This window comes from Nilaparvata lugens, unplaced genomic scaffold (assembly GCF_014356525.2).
Source record: "Nilaparvata lugens isolate BPH unplaced genomic scaffold, ASM1435652v1 scaffold2559, whole genome shotgun sequence".
Classification (NCBI taxonomy): Eukaryota; Metazoa; Arthropoda; class Insecta; order Hemiptera; family Delphacidae; genus Nilaparvata; species Nilaparvata lugens.
This window is the reverse complement of record NW_024090320.1, coordinates 1-18,880: the sequence shown is the minus strand read 5'-3', so window position 1 is coordinate 18,880 and position 18,880 is coordinate 1. Positions and strand designations below refer to the sequence as shown.

Here is an 18,880-nt window from a genome sequence, read left to right as displayed (position 1 = left end):
CAATAATTTGCAATTCAATAATCACATTTTCTCGAATTTAAAGCTCATTTTCAATTTTAGGTGAAAATGTTACTGAACATTGATTGTAGAGATTTTAATGCTCAATCTACTCCACTTGATTTTTTTTGTTTCAATTGTATCTGAAGCCTGATAATTGGGAATCTATCTGCATTGATAGGGCGGAGCTCCTGAAATTTTCACAGATATGTGACTTGTGGCAGTTGATAGAGCTTATCGATGACTATTTTAGGTATGAATTTGATCAAAATCGTTGGAGCCGTTTGCGGGAAAATCACGAAAAACCCTGTTTTTGACAACATTTTTGCATTTGATCGAAATTGTTCGTGTCGGATCCTTATAGTGAAAGGACCTTAAGTTCCAAATTTCAAGTCATTCCGTTAATTGGGAGATGAGATATCGTGTACACAGACGCACATACACTCATACACACACACACACACACACACACACACACACACACACACACACACCACACACACACACTCACACACACACATACAGACCAATACCCAAAAACCAGTTTTTTGGACTCAGGGGACCTTGAAACGTATAGAAATTTAGAAATTGGGGTACCTTAATTTTTTTCGGAAAGCAATACTTTCCTTACCTATGGTAATAGGGCAAGGAAAGTAAAAAAGTACTCTGAAAACAATATTATATACACACATATACAGTAGTCTGATCGTAGTTTCAAATATGTTGCCGCCAATCGTCATTATGTTATTCCCCTAAATTATTCTCGTTTAAGAATGAGGCTTACAGTTCAATGAGCAAGGAAAGTTGTGTGAGTGTACCACACCAGATTTTTAAAGTTATTCTGTTATAAGCGGCCTTCTCTAACAATAGGGTGCTCTTTGGTTTCAAAAATAATTCCATTATAGGGAGAGAAGCGCTTTTATACGAATACTATTGGACAAAAACATGTTTCCAATATTTTTAAAGTTATTCTGTGGGAATTCACTCCATTAATTGAACGAGCGAAGTGAGGTCTACAATTCAAGGCGACGGTTTGGCATGTCTCTTTATGTTTAAATGTTGCACATTTACGGCGAAATGCGGTAATAGATTTTCATGAAATTTGACAGGTATGTTCCTTTTTAAATTGCACGTCGACGTATATTTTGGAAATTATATTGGAAATTTCGCATTTCAAGGATAAATATCGGAGCTTCGCTCGTTATTTTTATTTATTGATAAACATAACACAAATTCTCTAATATTATCGTGTTTATATTTCACAGCTGGCTATATTATGTCATCTTATGAATTTCGGGGATGCGATATTTTGATTTTTCACATACTCACTCGCTCATTCACTTTTTTACTATCCACGTCTGTTTCAGCCATTTTAATGTCGAAATTATCCTTTTAATGTCGTTCAGCGAGTTTTCCCAAGGATGAGACCTAGTGCAATCGAATTTTTACATCATAAACCTACTATGTTCCAAATTTCGTGTAAATCGTTAGAGCCGTTTTCGAGATCCGTTGAACATGAATAACCAGATATAATTGTAAATATAAAAATACAGAAATTGCTCGCTTAATATAATAGGATATAAAAGGAAAAAGGAGCCTCTTCCATACGCCAATATTGGAGTATAGGCCTACGGCCTCAGACTTGAAAACCGATTTCGAGCCGGAAAAATCTCATTTTCTGCTCTAGGTGCGAAATATACTATTTTCGGACTCAGGGGACCTTGAAACGTATAGAAATTTAGAAATTGGGGTACCTTATTTTCTTCGGAAAGCAATACTTTCCTTACCTATGGTAATAGCTAGGGCAAGGAAAGTGAAAACAGTATTAAAGGAGTTGTTACATAGAGGCAGTTTTTAAGATGAACTTATTAATTTCGAGCACTCATTGAATTACACTGAGTGATTTCCTCTTAAAGGTGTTCAGACCATCCGCAAACACATCTATTCCATACTCGAGACTATTCATTAATCTAGGGATTCTATTTAGAGGGGAGAAATACCTATAAACTGGCCTTGACCTGGGGATGAAGAGCAAAGAGTGACATCTACGGCTTAAGACTGGAACGGAAAAAATACTTTCAAAGTGAGATACTGTGAATCTATTCTGTTGTGAAGGATGTTGTGAAAGACAAGAATAGAAAATAAATCTCTCCTGCTTTTCAAGGAAGGTCCTTCGCAATTCATCTGTTGGGAAATCAATAGCACAAGTCTGTCCCAATCTCTTGAAAAATGTAAATCTCAGGAATTTATTTTGACCTATCTCCAATCGCAAGGTGGACACTGTACTAGCCTACATAGTGCGGAATTCCAAACTGGTGCTGCATGTTATGCCAAATTCAACTAAGGATGATTGATATTAAATATGGAGTTGAATGAAAAAGACTAAGAAATTGTCAAAAACCACAGATTTATTGATACTTAGAAAGACTGGTTTCGGTTATTACATCATTGTCAATCTCTGATAAACTGAGTTTATCTGTTTACTGAGTTTGACAATTTCTTAGTCTTTTTCATTCAATATGAATAATTACCACAATATAAACTTCTCTACTACACAAAAAAATATATATATATAGAGTTGCCAATAACTATAGTGAGGTCTATGTTATGATGGCAGTATCTTGCTATCCTTGTCTATCATTCGACAAAGCAGATAGCACTATCCTTTTGTAGCATTGTTGTTGTTTTTCATTGACTGACTGGAGAATCAAACTATGAGAGATTGTAAGGAATAAATTTATTCTAAAACATAGTTTCTGAATTATTTATTATAAATTTTTCGCGATTAAATTTTCAGTATGGTACCCACTTTGGATAATTCATTCTTTATGGTAGGATTTTGGTTTCCAAAATAACCCAGCCAGACTGGCTCAGACTGGAAATCCATCAATTCCTCCCAATGTAAGTGAACATCAAAATATATCATAGATATATTATCTATATCTATAATTATTTGGAAAAACACTTACATAATCATTATCAACATCTTGATAATCGTCATCAGAGCGCTGCTTTTGGTGAAAGGTTCTGGCAATTCTATCCAGCACTCCAATGCGATACAGTTTGACATAGGCAGTGGGTAGAGTTATCTCTGAAACATTAACGAAACGTTCATACTACTTGACATTGCAAATATTAGAGAGAAAACATTTCACATGAATTATACAAAATTATATTGATGAGAGGAGATAGCATGGGAGGATATCCCTTGGTATAGTCTGTTTGTGTCCCAAATTTCACTGTTATTTCAAGCCGATTTTTGTTGATTACTGTCTTGAACAGGTGCGAGTGAGAGTGTATATAAACTGTACATTATTTTTAAATTTATACATACAATATCATACATTATGCATTATGAGAGACTAACAGCATCACATAGCTTCACAAAAAATAACTATGTGGACTATCGGCTCCGCAAACTAACAATGAAATTTGGAACATAAACGCGTTCTATACCTTGTCCAGTCAATATAGGTAGACATAAAAAGGGGTGTGCTTGCAATTTATATTGTAGTTCTGATTTTTCAATATATTATTTGGGTACATAATAGAAGTCCAGATCCAATTTCTTCATGCAAAATTTCCTTGTGCTAGATACAGAGTGGGCCAAAATCCTCGAATTTTCGGCTCATTTTCCAGTTTTCAGCTATTTCTGCCAAATCTCATAATCGGACAGAAGAATTTGCTCTCGCCTTTTTTCAGATCATAGAATTCTGAATAAAATGAGATCATTCGGAACTCTCTATCTTCAATGAGTACTGAGTTATGATTTTTTTAAATGAGTGAAATTTGAAGAAAAAATCAATTTTGATGAATTTTAGTTTCTGATCAATCTTCTGATTGTTACAATTTAGGGCCGGTTTCCGAGCTTGGGATTTAGCTAAGTCCTAGACTTTAAACAGCTGGAGTCAGAAAATTGGTTTTACAAAACGGGGCGTAGTCGCAGTCATTGTCATAGTCACTTTTGAATTAAATTTCGAAAAACTAGAAAATTGAACACAAAATAAAATAGAGAGAAAATAGTGTAAAGTTTCAGCTATTTTGAATTATTTTAGGAATGTCTAATTTCGTCAAGGAGAAACGTTTCCAATTATAGAAATGAGAAAATAAAAACTACGACTACTGTTATAAAAGCTGCGACTACGCCCCGTTTTGGAAAGTCAATTTTCTGACTCCAGCTGTTTAAAGTTGTAATATTACATTTTTCTTCTCACATTGGAATCGAATCTTCAATTCGAGATCTATGAAACTTTATAGTAAATATCAGAGTCATCAATAGACGGACAAACTTTTCGACGGAGAATTTTTTATCGTAAATGATTGTTGCATTGTTCCATGGTGTCACCGGGGCTGAGAAACAGAATAAATAGTTTATTTAAATAGAGAATATATATGAAAGTTTAAAATAACAGTTTCAAAATAAAAGTTTTATTGAGAACAGATGTAGAATGTGAATTCTAAACTTGTAAGTTATAATTTTTTGGTGACGTGTCTGTAAAAATCGACACCGAACAAGGCGTTGGCTCTGTGACTTGTAACTTAGGTTTTTCCTGTTCTGCCTTCTCTAGAAAAATGGCTGGCTACGTGTGTTGTTGTAAAATTTTGCTCTGAATCATTTTCGTTTATTAATGTTTTAAATTGAGTTTTGGACAATTTTTAGTGTTCTGTTTTGTTCATAATTTGCTATTTGTGTATTCAAGCCAATAGCCACTGTTTTTCAACTGTAAACTAGATAAGTATTTTAGTTCGTAGTTACTCTAAAAAATTAGGCTTATAAGATATAGTTCTTTGTGTATTTGTATAAATTCATCTGAAGATTATAAGTTAATTTGCTCTGAAAACTGGATTTCTCATTCATAGGCGATAGATCCATTCACAATTTATCAAGAATCTATTTCATTGGAGCCGACAACTATCCTTAGGTTAATAGGTGTTAAATGCTATTCCAACTGATTAAGGAAAAATTGGTAGCACGGCAAATGTTACCCCTGTGGTGGGACAGAATTACAAAATAAATATGTCCCAAATGGTACGCCCTGGTGTGGGACTCAAACTACAAAATATATCCCTGGTTATAAAAAATTATTGGTAGGATAGATATCTTGATAGGCTGTGAGTGGTATACTGCTGAATGGGAAATCGGTTCAAGAGAGATCAAGTTTTAATGAATAGATATCAGTGCATATTACAAAATGGCAAACATTAAAAATGATCTGAATCTTATAGCATTCTTAACACAAAAGTTTGAAACAAGATCAAAGTGCTAGGTTTGATGAGATGAAGCAAGAATTTGCTAGCATTAGACTAGAGCAGGTTAGTATAAACCTTCTATTGAAAAATGCACATGAAACATTGAGTGAAAATCATAAAGATGAAAGCAAATTGAAGCATGATAATAGTAGTGTTAAGATACAAGATCAATTAGTTCAAGTTTCAGATAATGTAGGCCTAGTTACTGTTGTTTAAAAAGTCAACCCTAATGAGATAGTAGAATTGAGTAAAGAAGTAGGTAGGGAGTTGTCTTCATTGAAAGTCAACTATCAAGAAAGTACTATTGCTACATTGAAGGTTGTAAAATATCGAATTTGGGTAGATAAAAATCCCTAACCGAAATAGTAATAGGTCTGAAATAAAGTAACTGGCTAATATCGCCAAATAGATAACAATTAAGATTAGATAGCATCAGCTTGTTCTGGCTAAACGGTACAAAAACCTAAAAAGGATTTGAAAGGATTTGTTGCTAATAAATATATTATTATATAAAATATTTTGAAGATTGAGGTTAGGTATATGCATTCAGGGATCGGCGACCTAAAGATCGACCAAATCGAGCAACGTAGAATCTGACCAAAACCCCTTGGCAGAGCTCTATTGCAATCAAACAGTATGCAATGTGAAAAAACACATGATCACGTGGCTAACTATCAGGTAGCATGAAACAAATATTAGTGTATAGAATATTAGCTAGCATGTAGAGAGCATAAGTAAAAAACCAAATAAAAATAATTAAGTGTATTCAGGAAATAGGAGGTACCAGGCGCATGAATACTGAATCAAATTTGCATGCACCAATAGCACAACGGCAGTTAAGAGGCGGCAACTGTAGGCCAATTCAAAAATATTTCTATATATTTATATAAATGTTCTGGATTTGTGTTAAAACATTGTATAGTCTATGTTATCGATATGGCTCGAAGGCAAAGAAATTATTAAACGCACAACCTAAGTAGTAATTTGATATTTTTTGTACGACCTATTTGAGCCTAAATGGCGGAGGACTAAGATATTCAAATTTTATGTTAATTTGAAAGTCGGAAGTAAGATTTGTAAAATTGAGAAAGGAGAACCAGCACTCGCCAGCCAAATGCCACCATGAGAGGACCCCAAATATTTTAGAGCGTAGTACCTTGCTAATAAATTGTAAAAGTTAAAGTTAAATCAAATTATTAAATTTCTTAAAAGACTTTGTGATGCTATTGTAAAGCAGAAGTCATTTTCAATTTCAAATAAATTTATAACCCCTTGGAAGAGACGATTCGGCTACCGTATTCCAGGACCATAAGGAGTTGGATCGATATCGGCGGCTTATAAGAAGATTTTCGACACGTGAGTGATAAATATTGAATTAGTGATGGGCGCCCTAGTGCTTCGAATCTATCTAATAATCAAAGCTAGCTCGTCGAAAGGGTTTTTATTATAAATTAAGAATTTAATAAGAGAAATACTTGCGCAAGTAAAATTAGTATTAAAGGTATTTTATTGAAGGAAAAAATATAGATCAATACATTTCAGAAAATTCCATTTGAATCAAAGAAGTATAAAATCTAGGCTATTAAAACACATTCATATGGTCTTTAATTTTTGCAATACAATTTGCGATAGTTTTTTATAGCTCTAATTCACTAGATGAATGGCTCTACCTATTCCGTCAGGTGCCGAATCTTGCACCCTGAGATAAAATATATTTTCAATACAAAGAAATCTACTAAGTACTAGAGAATTTAATATATATATTGTGAAGTTGTGCTCCTTGGAGGGTTTATCTCTTATGATAGAGTCCCACGTTGTGAAGCTATTATGTGAAGTTGTGAATTGTAAATCCTTCACAGTTGATACGGTGTTTCTGATACTTATAAGAGCCGTCTCTAAATTCCCTCTTTTGCGAATAAATTCACAAAAAATTAAGGCCTTCCGGCTCGCAAAATTACTGGGTTCAAACCTCAGCTCTAGCTCAGTGGTAGAAATATGAATATTCCAAATATAAGTAATCACCATAAGGTTCAATGACCAGTGATTGATAATCCTTACCGCTGCTTCTATGAAATTCTTGAAGAATACCAGTAAGGAAATTAAAAGAATATTTGATGACTGATTATCAGTAACCATGTACCACTAGAGAATAATCAGGACCAACTATAATGGTTTCTAGTTGATTCTTAAAACGCTAGTCGTGAATACAAGTATTCACCAATATACCCTTTCAAAATTCCTTAGAACTTACAACGCCAGTTCTTGAAGCTCTCTGGATCTTTATATGATATAACTGGAACCTTATTAATATAATTTTTCAATATACTTGTTCTGGTATATGAGATGAATATCATCAAAGGATGATAAATATTGAGTGCTCTGAATAAGATTAATATCACTTGATTTAATAATTTTAAGTGCTGCTAAATATTTGTTGATATTAAAACAGCTCAAACTGTATATCACGAGATGAACTAGGATAAAATAAACTTCTATGATTTGTATGCTGACTAAAAACACAAAATATATTCCCATAAAAAAGATATGCATAAAATATTCGATAAATCTATAATTTACTTAATCAAATGTTTTCTAAAGTCTGAATAATTATCACAGGCTTTGCCAATATTCACAATAGTGAGTTTCAAACTCATAAATATATTATATTCAACACTGGTACTCAGACTTCCAATCAATACAAAATTCAGCAAATAAAAACCTGTTCGGTTTATAGGTTTGATATACTATACTTTGTTCAATTAACAAAATTAATATTTAATAAATTATTATTCAAACATGAGATCTCAGGGCTTTTAATATGAGTTCGGGCTGTGCATGGAAGTAAGCTTCCTACATATAATAAATAAATTTATAAAAGGTTCTTATGAACTATGTGATATTGTTCAACACGTGGTGACTTTTTATTTTAATTCAAATTAATTGGAATAGCGCTTTTTTGTTAATTAATTACCCCCACTGGACGTAGAAAAAACGAGCTCGTTTGGTTTGACTTATCACTCACTGAACTGAAGTTCTAGCTGGTCTCGTGGATTGAATTAATTATTTCCAATAATTAATTAGGTAGGCTCCTTTCGTCTCTGCTGGGCTAGCGCGTGATCCAGACTTTTATAAGTTTCTTTCGAATTAGCTATCTTTATGGGAATCTTTACGATTACGAACTCCTTGACAGCACTGAGTTCACAAATAATTAACATTCAACAAAAATACATTACATTTAAAAAAGGGTTTGGCTTAATAGTTCATTAAAAATTTTTAAAAGGAATAAGAAAAACCCTAAACTCCATGTGCATCCTCTCCGGTCGGGATCTTAAGCCAGAAGAAGGAGGTTTTCAGAAAAATTTGCCTCTTCCTAGAATAATTCTGTAAGCTACTCTCTGATTGGCCTTCAATTTAATAGACTCAATACAATTGGTTGCCTTGGGAATCAGGGCTTCCTCGGCTTTATAATAGAAAAAATTAAATAAAAGAAGTTTTATACAAATATATGGAGTGTTTATCTTAAATTGAATTCATAAATAAATCGTAACATACGATTTTAATAGATAATACATTTACGTACGTATCTGTTGACAGGTAGGTTTAGTGAATCCAAATATTATTGTTTACTTTCTTATCGCTTATTGTCTCGATAATACGGCTTGAGATTAGAAATATTTTCCCACCAAGTTAAATTTGGTTTGCTTTCTTCATACAACTGAACTGTATTACGTTCAGTTACGGCTGCAATTTTGTATGGTCCAGTATAAATATGAAAGAATTTTCTGGTAGTTTTTTCAAGCGCATTGGATAATCTATGGCTTTTTAAAAGTATTTCATCTCCGACACTGTATTTAAATTGTTTGGATTTATTATCATGATAATGTTTTCGTGAGGTCGCTGACCTTTCTAATCTCTGTTGTACAATGTGACAGATGTCTAGGTTAGGATGAGTTAATGCATTCGACGGTGGGAAATCTATTAACTTTTCAATAAACATTTTATTTCTTTCTCCGAAAATAACCTCTACTGGTGTATACCCTGTATTCTCATTGATACAATTGTTGAAACATTCTTCTAGGAATGGTAGATATCTAACCCAACTTTGATGTTTTTCAGCGCAGTACGCCCTCATGAATCGTGAGATTTCTGCCATGCGGCGCTCCACGGGGTTCGAGCTAGGAGAATATGTGGAAGTTCGAGATACTTTTATATCAGCCAGGTCAAGTATTCTTTTCCACTGTTTACTACAAAAATATGAGGCATTATCTGATAGAATGCGCTTAGGTTTTCCTACTTGCGGAGTCCACTTATTCACTATGCAATTTGCTAGGACTTCTCCTGTTAGCTTACCGATGGGAAAGAACATGGTGTATTTAGAGAATGTGCATGTTAATACGAATATATATTTTTTTCCATGTTGTGCTAGGGGTAGAGGACCATAAATGTCTGCTGATACTAACTCCAATGGGGCGGTCGGCAATATAGGTATCATTGCTCCCCTGATTTGATATTTTAGATGTTTTGTTTTCTGACATAGGTCGCATGCTCTTAACACTTTGACTACCTTTTTGTGCATACCTTTCAGATAACAGGCTTCTTTTAGTGTACATATCGTTTTTCTTACTCCAAAGTGGCCAATTCTCTCGTGAGTTTCCTTAATCACTTCTTCCGCTATTTCCTTAGGTATTATGATTCTCCAGTTATAACCTTGTGGTGTGGTGCGGTGAAATAGGAATCCACGGTAGCGTGTGTACTGTCGCAGGTAGTTGGGCGGTTCAGACGGTCCTTCCTCCAGTATTTCTAAAATTTGGGATAGCTTGGGGTCTTCTTTTTGCGCATTCTGAATCCTTCTGGGTGTTAGTGTATTCTTGTAGATTTTCGGTTTGATATTTTCGGGATATGGTATGCTTTCGTCCATTTCCATTGCATAGCATTTCAGGTTTGTGTCATTACAGTATGTGGCATCTAATTCTCGGGATAGGAAATCGGCTGTTTGATTTTGCTTTCCTGGTAAGTGGGTGAGATCGAGATCAAATTCTTGAAGAGCGAGAAACCATCTTGACAGTCTGTTGTGGTTTAATTTGGCTGTTTTAAAAAATGTAAGAGCTTTATGGTCGGTATTGATATAAATTTTGTTTCCCAACAGCAGCGTGCGGTATTTTTTACAGACTTCTACTATACTTAATAACTCCTTTTCTGTAATCGAATAGCGTCTTTGTGCTGGATTTGAGGTTTTACTGAAAAAAGCTAGTACTCCTTTGTCTCCTTCGGCACTTTTCTGAAATATTTCTGCTCCTATGGCATAATCTGAGGCGTCTACATTTATGTAAAATGGCTGGCTCATATCGGGATGACTTAGTACAACTATTTCAAGGAAAGCTTCTTTTAATTCACGAAATATCTTCTCTTCTGCTTCTGTCCACTTCCATGCTTTGTTGGTAGATAGTACGTGACTTAATTGGGCAGTGTAGTGTGACATACGGCTGTTGAAACGTCTGTAGAATTGAAGAAATCCAATGAATTTCTGTAGTTGCTTTCGGTTGGTTGGTGAAGGGAATTTTCTGATGGCTTCTAATTTACTGCTATCTTGGGAGATGCCGTCCGGGGTGATGATATGTCCCAAATATTTGACTTGTGCAAAAAATTCGCATTTTGATAATTTCAATTTGAGTCCACATCTGATGAGGCGACGAAATACTATATCTAGGTGTTGACAATGGTCCTGAATATCTGTCGAAGAAATAATTCCATCATCCACGTAGAGTGTACAGAAATCCGTGACATCTTCTCCTACGGCTTGACGAAGGCAACAAATAAATATGGCCATGGCGTTTCTCAGTCCAAAAGCTAGACGAGTGAAGCGGTAATTTCTTCCGTTGAATAAGAATGATAGATAATCTCTTGATTCTGCTGCTATCTGGATCTGCCAATAACCTGCGCTTAGGTCAACTGTAGAATATATATTCTTCCCACTAAAGGTTTGAAGTACTTGTTCTATCTGGTCTTGGCTCTCACGGTCATCTTCCAGAATGCTGTTAAGCGCTCGCGCATCCAGACATAATCTCACGGTACCGTCTTTCTTAGCAACACAAACAATTGGTAAGCTATATTGAGAGCTTGATGGTTCAATAATCCCCAATTCTAACATTCTGTCTATCTCTGCTATAGCTGCCGGGCGATATGTAAACGGTATTGGATAAGATTTTCGGTAATAGGCTTCATGAGGTTTGACTTTGAGTCAGCATTCAAAATCTTTAGCTAGTCCTGGCTGTTCTGAGAAGACATCTCTATTTTCAATGAACACCTTCGCGACACTGTTTTTTGTATCTAAATCCCATTCGTCATAACAGCTTATCCTATCCAATAATTTTTCAAACATTTCTTCAGAGGAAATCTCTTTATCACTCACGCTGTCATTTGTTGTCGTTAAACTCAATACTTCAAAATGCTCCATGGTTTCTTCCATTTCATGAATACCCCAAGTCCTAGGAACGCCTTCCATGTGGTATGCAAATCGTACTATCCGATTTTCTCCAGGATGTCTTTTTAAACTGAGAGGTGTAATAATTTCGGTGGTGGTGGTTTCGGGGTTTGCATGGAAATTTAGCGTACGGAAATTTAGACAGGTTCGAAAGTATTGTAGGAAGTCAGCGCCTATTATCATTGCTGGACCTTTGACTGGTAACACCAGGAAAGTATATTCAAATATAACTCCTTCTATTTCCACTTCTAAGAGGCATTGAGTAGTTACTCTTATTCTTCGGCCAGGATTAATACCGGAAATGTATACATTAGTGAGGGGTAACGTAGCTATTGCATGTTTATCTTTGATGTTCGAAAACATATCCTCTTGTAATAAACAGCATTGTGAACCACTGTCAATCAGCGCTTGTAGTCTTGTCTCATATAACTTGCATTCGATATAAGTTTGTAGCTGGCCGTCTGATGACACATCGGTGTCGTCAGGGTTTTCTAAGAGTGTTTCACGCTGATCGTCCCGGAAAGTGGTGTCTATGTGGAGAGGTTGGGCATGTTCCTCTAATTTGGTAGATGAATAATTATCCTTTGTTTTGGGGGTATCATATAGTCATGTAGTTTTAGAAGCGCTTATTTCTTGGTTTGGTGGTGGGTTATTTGCATGTTGATTTTGGGTTGCTTTTGTTGTACGTGCTACTGTGTAAGATGTATTTGTCCGGTTATGATTTTGATGTGTTTCACCTTGATTCTTGCGATCTCCATCTCGTTTGTAATTGTTCCCATTTAAGCGATCTCTGCCATCATAATATGCTCCTCTATCTTGTTGTTTACTATTGTAATATTGGGATCTATTTCTAGAATTATTTTCAAATGATTGACCTCTGCTAATATTTTCGGGGTATTTTTGATATCGGGTGTTTGCTCTGGCCTTTGACATTTGATTCTCACCATTGTAGTTTTTCCTGAAGCTATTGTTATTATGCTGAAGAGAATGATTGGAGTCTCCTGTGCGATCGTTTACCTGACTGGATTCAGAAGTAACGGATTGGATACAGTGTAAATGTTCCATCAGTTCCTTACAATTGGAAATCGAAGATACTGCCAGTGTCATGTGAACATTGTAAGGAAGCTTTTTTGTTAATATATTTGCTAATGATGTATCCGCCAAAGATTCGTCTAGTTGCGAATTCTTACACATCATCTTAGCTACAAATTCAGTATATGATTGTCTGCCTCTATTATCATATGTGCATGATATAATCTCTGATAGTGCGTACATCTGCTTACGTTTACTCCAATACTGCTGCAGGAATTGGGAGATGAAGTCCTCCAAGCTATTGATATCTCGCATCCGGCTCTGGAAAAACATCAGCGGCTCGCCGAGTAATAGACTGGACAGTTGGAAGCGCCATACTAACCAAGAGGTGGGTATCAATTCCTGAATAGCTTTTATTTGATCTATGAATGGTCTGGGTTGCATATGACGATGGGAATTATCGAATTTTCCAAGACTTTGAAAAAGTTGAGTGCCGTTTACTACTTCATTCGGTGTATACTGCATTCGACTGACTGGGATATTTTCCATGCGTGTTTCTATTCTGGAGACTCGTTCTTCATTTGCGATCCATTTATCATTCATAATTTTCTTATGTGTATTCACTTCATCATACAATCCGGTTAGCTTCAACTGCTGTCCGCCTATAGCATTCTCCAACATGCCGTATCTCTCACTTGATTTTGCCCCCTCCTCCGCTAAATTCAGTCAGCTAGTTCCGAATCAACTCAATTTGTACTAATCAAATTGTAGCAAGCAATGGCGAAATAGCATGATCACTGATGATATGATAACTGACAATGGAACTACCCATTGTAAATGAACAAACCCAAAGTTCAACTTTTCCACTCTTCCATTTTGTTTACTATCTAATTCGTGAATAAAAGTTGACTATAAAAAAAATATTAAAACTTCAAGGGACATTATTTTATCAGACATTACAAAACTCTAGTGAGTGTAGTTAGTTCAGCTTTCGCAGTAAATTTTTAAAATTAATAGTCAATTAATTCTCTTTCTTGTTTTCGATATTTTTTATTACTCTATTATTATTCCTCGTATTTATTTTTGTTTCATATTCTATTTTAATTTGTATTCGTTTCTATTTTTTAATATGTTTTAATTTCATATTTTGTTCTCATCTATTTATTTCTGATGTCCAGGTGGAGACAATATAGTGGGTTTGGGTCCGCCACACTTATGGTTTATGACATAATGATGTATTATTGGTATTCCAGCTCAGTCTGTCTGTCCAATGCTACTCCTGGAAGCAGGTGCCAACATGATTATCTGTTGCTGATTGATTGATTGATTGATTCAATGTTATATTATTATGGTGCACCTACATATTGGCCCAACTGCGTCGGCCAATGTGTGGATGGCTGGTTTGCCAGCGCTGGCCTTCTTTGGCTATCGCTCCGATTTTTTACGAGCGGAGGCCAGCCCAACGAAGGCCAACCAAGGCCAGTGCTGGCAAACCACTCATCCACATCGCAGTTCCTGCAGTCGATGAAAGCACAAATGCAGTCTGTTTCCTCATTTTTGACTCACTTGCATTTAAGTAGGGCTTCAAAACAGATTGATTGTGAATACAGGATTCATTCGTTTTAATTATTTCGAAGATGTTTTTAGCTGTAGCTCTTTTCCCATTTTTGTTTAAATGCAATCCATGCCTTGTGTGACAATATCTCTCCAACAGATGCAAGTCAAGGATGTTGACATGACTATTGTGCGCTGCAAACTTCCTGATTATAAAATTGTATTCCTGGATAATTTCATTCTCCAAGCCATCCTCTCTCAAATCAAACCTTTGTGGAATCGTTGCAAGTATCAAATGGTATGATTCAATGCCGCTATTTGTTTTTCCAGGTTAGTTGCGAATTTCATGAACACTTTTCGGTCCTCGACAATAAGTGCTCGGATTTATATTGTTTGTACCTCCTATCACAATAATATAATCATCTACAGTATAAGTGTCAATGTCATTTTTATTTAGAACTGAGGACATGACTACTTCAAAAGGCGCACCTGACTGTACATGGTTGAAAATATTATACTTTCTCTTAAGTCCATCATTAAAATTTTCCAAATATGAAAACAGGTCGCGTCCTTGGCTGTCACATGTCACTGTTAGCTTTGGCCGTTCACTATCAGCAATAAAATTTTCATATTTCTTAGTATTGTTAACACAAATTTGTTTTGTGAGGAGTTCATCAATCTGGTCTTTGAGATTTGCTATAATATCCTTCAATTCATAATTTTCTTGCATTATAGAATTTATTCTGTCATAATTTTTCATTATCTCAAGTTCCATTTCTTGAATCTCCCTGTGAAGGGTATTATTATTTTCATTCAAAATCTTGATTGTTTGTTCTCGAATAGTAATGATATCCAAGCTATCACAATCTGGCTTGCATTTCTTGGTGGTCAATCCGTAATAAGATTCGGTTTGCATACTTATACTTTGAGAATGTGCATTCTGATCGAATTTAAATTTTACATCATCTGGAACTATAGAGATACCGATATCTTTAATGTCCTTGATTTCCTCAATGAGTGCATCTCGATGACAAAGCAACTCATCTATGCGTGCTATCAGTTCATCCTTTTCTTGAGAATTAAGTCGTCTGTCTGACACTCTGCATCATTCAACTCACCCCTCCGTCGACTATTCAACACAGAGTCGAGTGACAATCTCTGCGTCACTGAGGCATTAGCTACTTTGTCCAATCTTTCTATCAATCTTTTCTGTGGTTGAAGGCTATTTGTCAAGTTAGGTGGAGCAGAGGGTACTGGATGTTTGGAATGTTTCACCTTGCTCACTTTTACTTTTTCAAGCATTGCGTCAGTTGTAAGTGTACCTGAGCAGCCCTTACTATTACATCTCCACACTAAGTCTCCGTTGGTAAGAGAATGGCTTTTCCTATAGCATTGATCTCTATAATACACTCCCAATCCGTTTCTAGTGTTCTTATATGTAATATTGTCATGGTTCAAGATTTTGAATAATTGGCGCCAATATCTCGGTTCCTCGCCCAGCCACTCTATCAGTTCTCGGAGCTATAATCACCCGTTTTAGTTGGCTAAATAAACTATACAAGAGGAAAGCAGGAGAATAGAAGGAAAGAGAGAAAGCGCCTAGAGAGCAAGCAAGGCGGGAACATTATCGGAAGCTCCTGATAAGAACGGACACTAGGAAAAGGAGAACAGAATAGAAGGAAGAAGAACAACAATCCAAAACTGTCGGAGAAGAAAGATAGCAGAAATATGTCAGCTATCTTCAAGTAAATTGAACTTCGCACCGAGCGATAAAAACCGATCCTCACTGAAGTACAGTGAAGAAAATGTTCTTTCTTCTCAAATATAAGTCACATTGAAACAAATATTATAAGTTCTCCGCTGCAACTACTTACTATTTAGATCCACCACCACGTAAAGGAGGTTTGATGCAACAGAATGACACAACTTTTACCCCACAAATCACTGAAAAACTGTTTCAAAAACAAAATATTAACGGAGCGTTACAAAGCATGACTAGCCACGGCATATTGTTTTTATTAATTGATGTACTGTATATATACTGTAAATTAATAGAAGAATTGAAATAGTACAATTTTTCAAACAAACAATAACGTTCTTTGAATGATTATAGAACAATTAAAAAAACACATACAATTCGGGACTTTTTTCTATCCCGTCTTCAGGTACAAATACGAAATAAATAAACATCAGTATTGAATAATTCAAGAAAAATATTGAAACAATGTTCATTATTTTCAATCTTCACCTGGAGATGGGAAAGTCCTGGAATTTATAGTGCTTTCAATTGATTTTAATGGTTTTATAATATTAGAGATTTATTGTATTTTAAAAAGAAATAAAAGGTCTTTTTGAAAAAGCTGTACTATTTCCTCATCTCTGTATTATCTCTATTAGTTATTAACCGAATTATTTATTTTTTACCGCCGATGAATAATTGTGATTTTTTAATATTGCTGACATCTGATATTACAAAAAACTTTGAAAATTTGAAATCAGAACTTTCTATCACGATTAATTGCCAAGTTGCCCAAGCCTCGAAGATTGCTGAGTACAATGATGTCCCTCGTCAGTGAGACGCTGTCGATACGAACAAGTGTGAACTGAATTGCAATTGGCTGCCAATAGAAATTCGCTCCACTACTTGTAAAAACGCAACTGGCTAGCGTCGCAAATGTGCATCGAGCCTAACGTAACTTTTCACTTGTCCGATACGATTGTCAGACGACAGTCTTCTAGTAAAAAAAATATAGCACACCATCGATAACCCACCATACAAACCTGACTTAGCCACTAGTAACTTATACCTTTTACCCAATTCGAGACATAACTTTGAGAGCAGAGCTTCCAAACTAACGAGGAGCTCCAAAACAATGTCACAGCCTACTTAAACTCATTTTTGCGCAGCATTTTATGAAAAGGGTTTGACAGGCTGGTCCACTGGTATGACAAATGCCTCAACCTTCACGCAATTACGTTGGAGAATAATCATCCTTTTGGTATTACAGCTCGATGTGAGCTTCAACATAGAGAAAAAATAGCATAAGGCGGATTTCACCCAAAGCTGGCCGGGCCGGGCCGAGCCGAGCCGGGCGGATCGGCCGAGCGGAATCTGCCTGCCTTCGCACTGAAGCTGATTGCCGATTCGCTCAGTAATACAAATATTGCGCAACTCACTATGTGCGAAGATCGAACTAAACTGAAAGAAGGCAGAATCCGCTTGGCCGAAAACGCTCGAGTTGGGCGTCAAGCAGACTGCACAAATCCTCGGCTCGGTCCGGCGTTGATTTGAATGCTCCCGACTAAATCGTGCATAGCTAGCGCGCACTCGGATTCCGCTAGACTCTAATAAAGGATGGCCACTAACGATAGGACATGCATGATGAACATGTGTGTACACCATGTCGTCATACATTGTTCAAGTTAGTCAAACAATAAAAATAAAAAAAAAAATTGGGGAAGAATAATTAAAAATGAAAAACAAAGTGAAAAAGGGTAGCTTACCTCTTTGAACCCCCCTTTTGGTTGGGGGAGCTTTGAGTCGAACATCTTACTCATGAATGTGTTGAAAACCAGAATTCACCCACAGTATCCCTGCTTGACATATGTGGCGTCTAAGAGGGACCCCAAGGCAACTCCATAAGTTGCCTTGCCTTCAAACCCCATGCCATCATGGATCTGCCCCATTAGGGCAGTTTCGGATGGACAAAAAGAAAAACCCAAGAGACCAGAGATGGGTGAATCTCCAGCAACAAATGTGGGTCAAGAGGCTGACCAGGTGCCCTAGAGGCGATTTGGCGACCCCTCCTTCAGCGGAAGGACCTACAAAAAAGCCAGGAGTGGAACTCACGTAGGTCACGAGTTTGTGGGTGGAGAGGCCAAAACTCACCACTGCTCAAAGAAGGGCGGCCATTTAGGCCAGGCAACACTTCTTGGGAGAGGTGAGGCTTTTGACCTGCAGAGTTTTGAAGGGGCAAAAAGAAAAACCCAAGAGACCAGCCAGATCGTCTTTTTACAATGTAAAATTATAAAATTATTGAAAAATATAATTTATTGATTAATTGACCAAGCAAAGTGAGATCTTAGATTAGAGTCGACGGTTTTGTATTTATTTCTATTCATGTTTATATGTTTTTTTTTTATATTTATGTTTATATGCTCTGCATTTATAGTGATATGCAGCAATAGATTTTCATAAAATTTGACTTTGACACTTTCATGAAAGTGTTTAATGTAAAAGGGTTGGGGTTTAGGTTATTTCAAGTTATATTTCATGAGGTGAGGTTAGGTTTTTGCTTTAAATTGCAATATGCTAGAAAGGGCTAAAATACAGGTAGAATTATGGTTTTTGATATTTCAAAGGTGAAAAGATAGGTAAGGGGGTTATATCATTACTGAGTTGTATAATTCTGCAGCATTTAATGGATGGTTGATTGAGAAGTGAGAGCAAGAATGTTACCTGAGTAATTCGACAGCAAGCTCGCCATTTTCCTCATGCAAAGCCATTGATGCCACTTCCAAAATCATATAGGGATGGCAATTTCAAAGATCTCAGTCAGTCTACTG

The 18,880-nt window shown here is 36.0% G+C and overlaps 1 protein-coding gene across 1 annotated transcript in view; it reads right to left on the bottom strand.

The window, feature by feature from the left end:
• LOC120355531 overlaps positions 1–18,872 on the bottom strand; it is a 47,617-nt gene extending 28,745 nt beyond the window's left edge. Inside the window, exons 1-2 of the mRNA XM_039444037.1 lie at positions 18,774–18,872; positions 2,967–3,088 (exon numbers count right to left, since the gene is read on the bottom strand). Coding sequence (XP_039299971.1) covers positions 2,967–3,088; positions 18,774–18,810 — 159 coding nt within the window. The 5' untranslated portion in view covers positions 18,811–18,872. The remainder of the gene's footprint in view (positions 1–2,966; positions 3,089–18,773) is intronic.
• Positions 18,873–18,880: the final 8 nt, after the last annotated feature.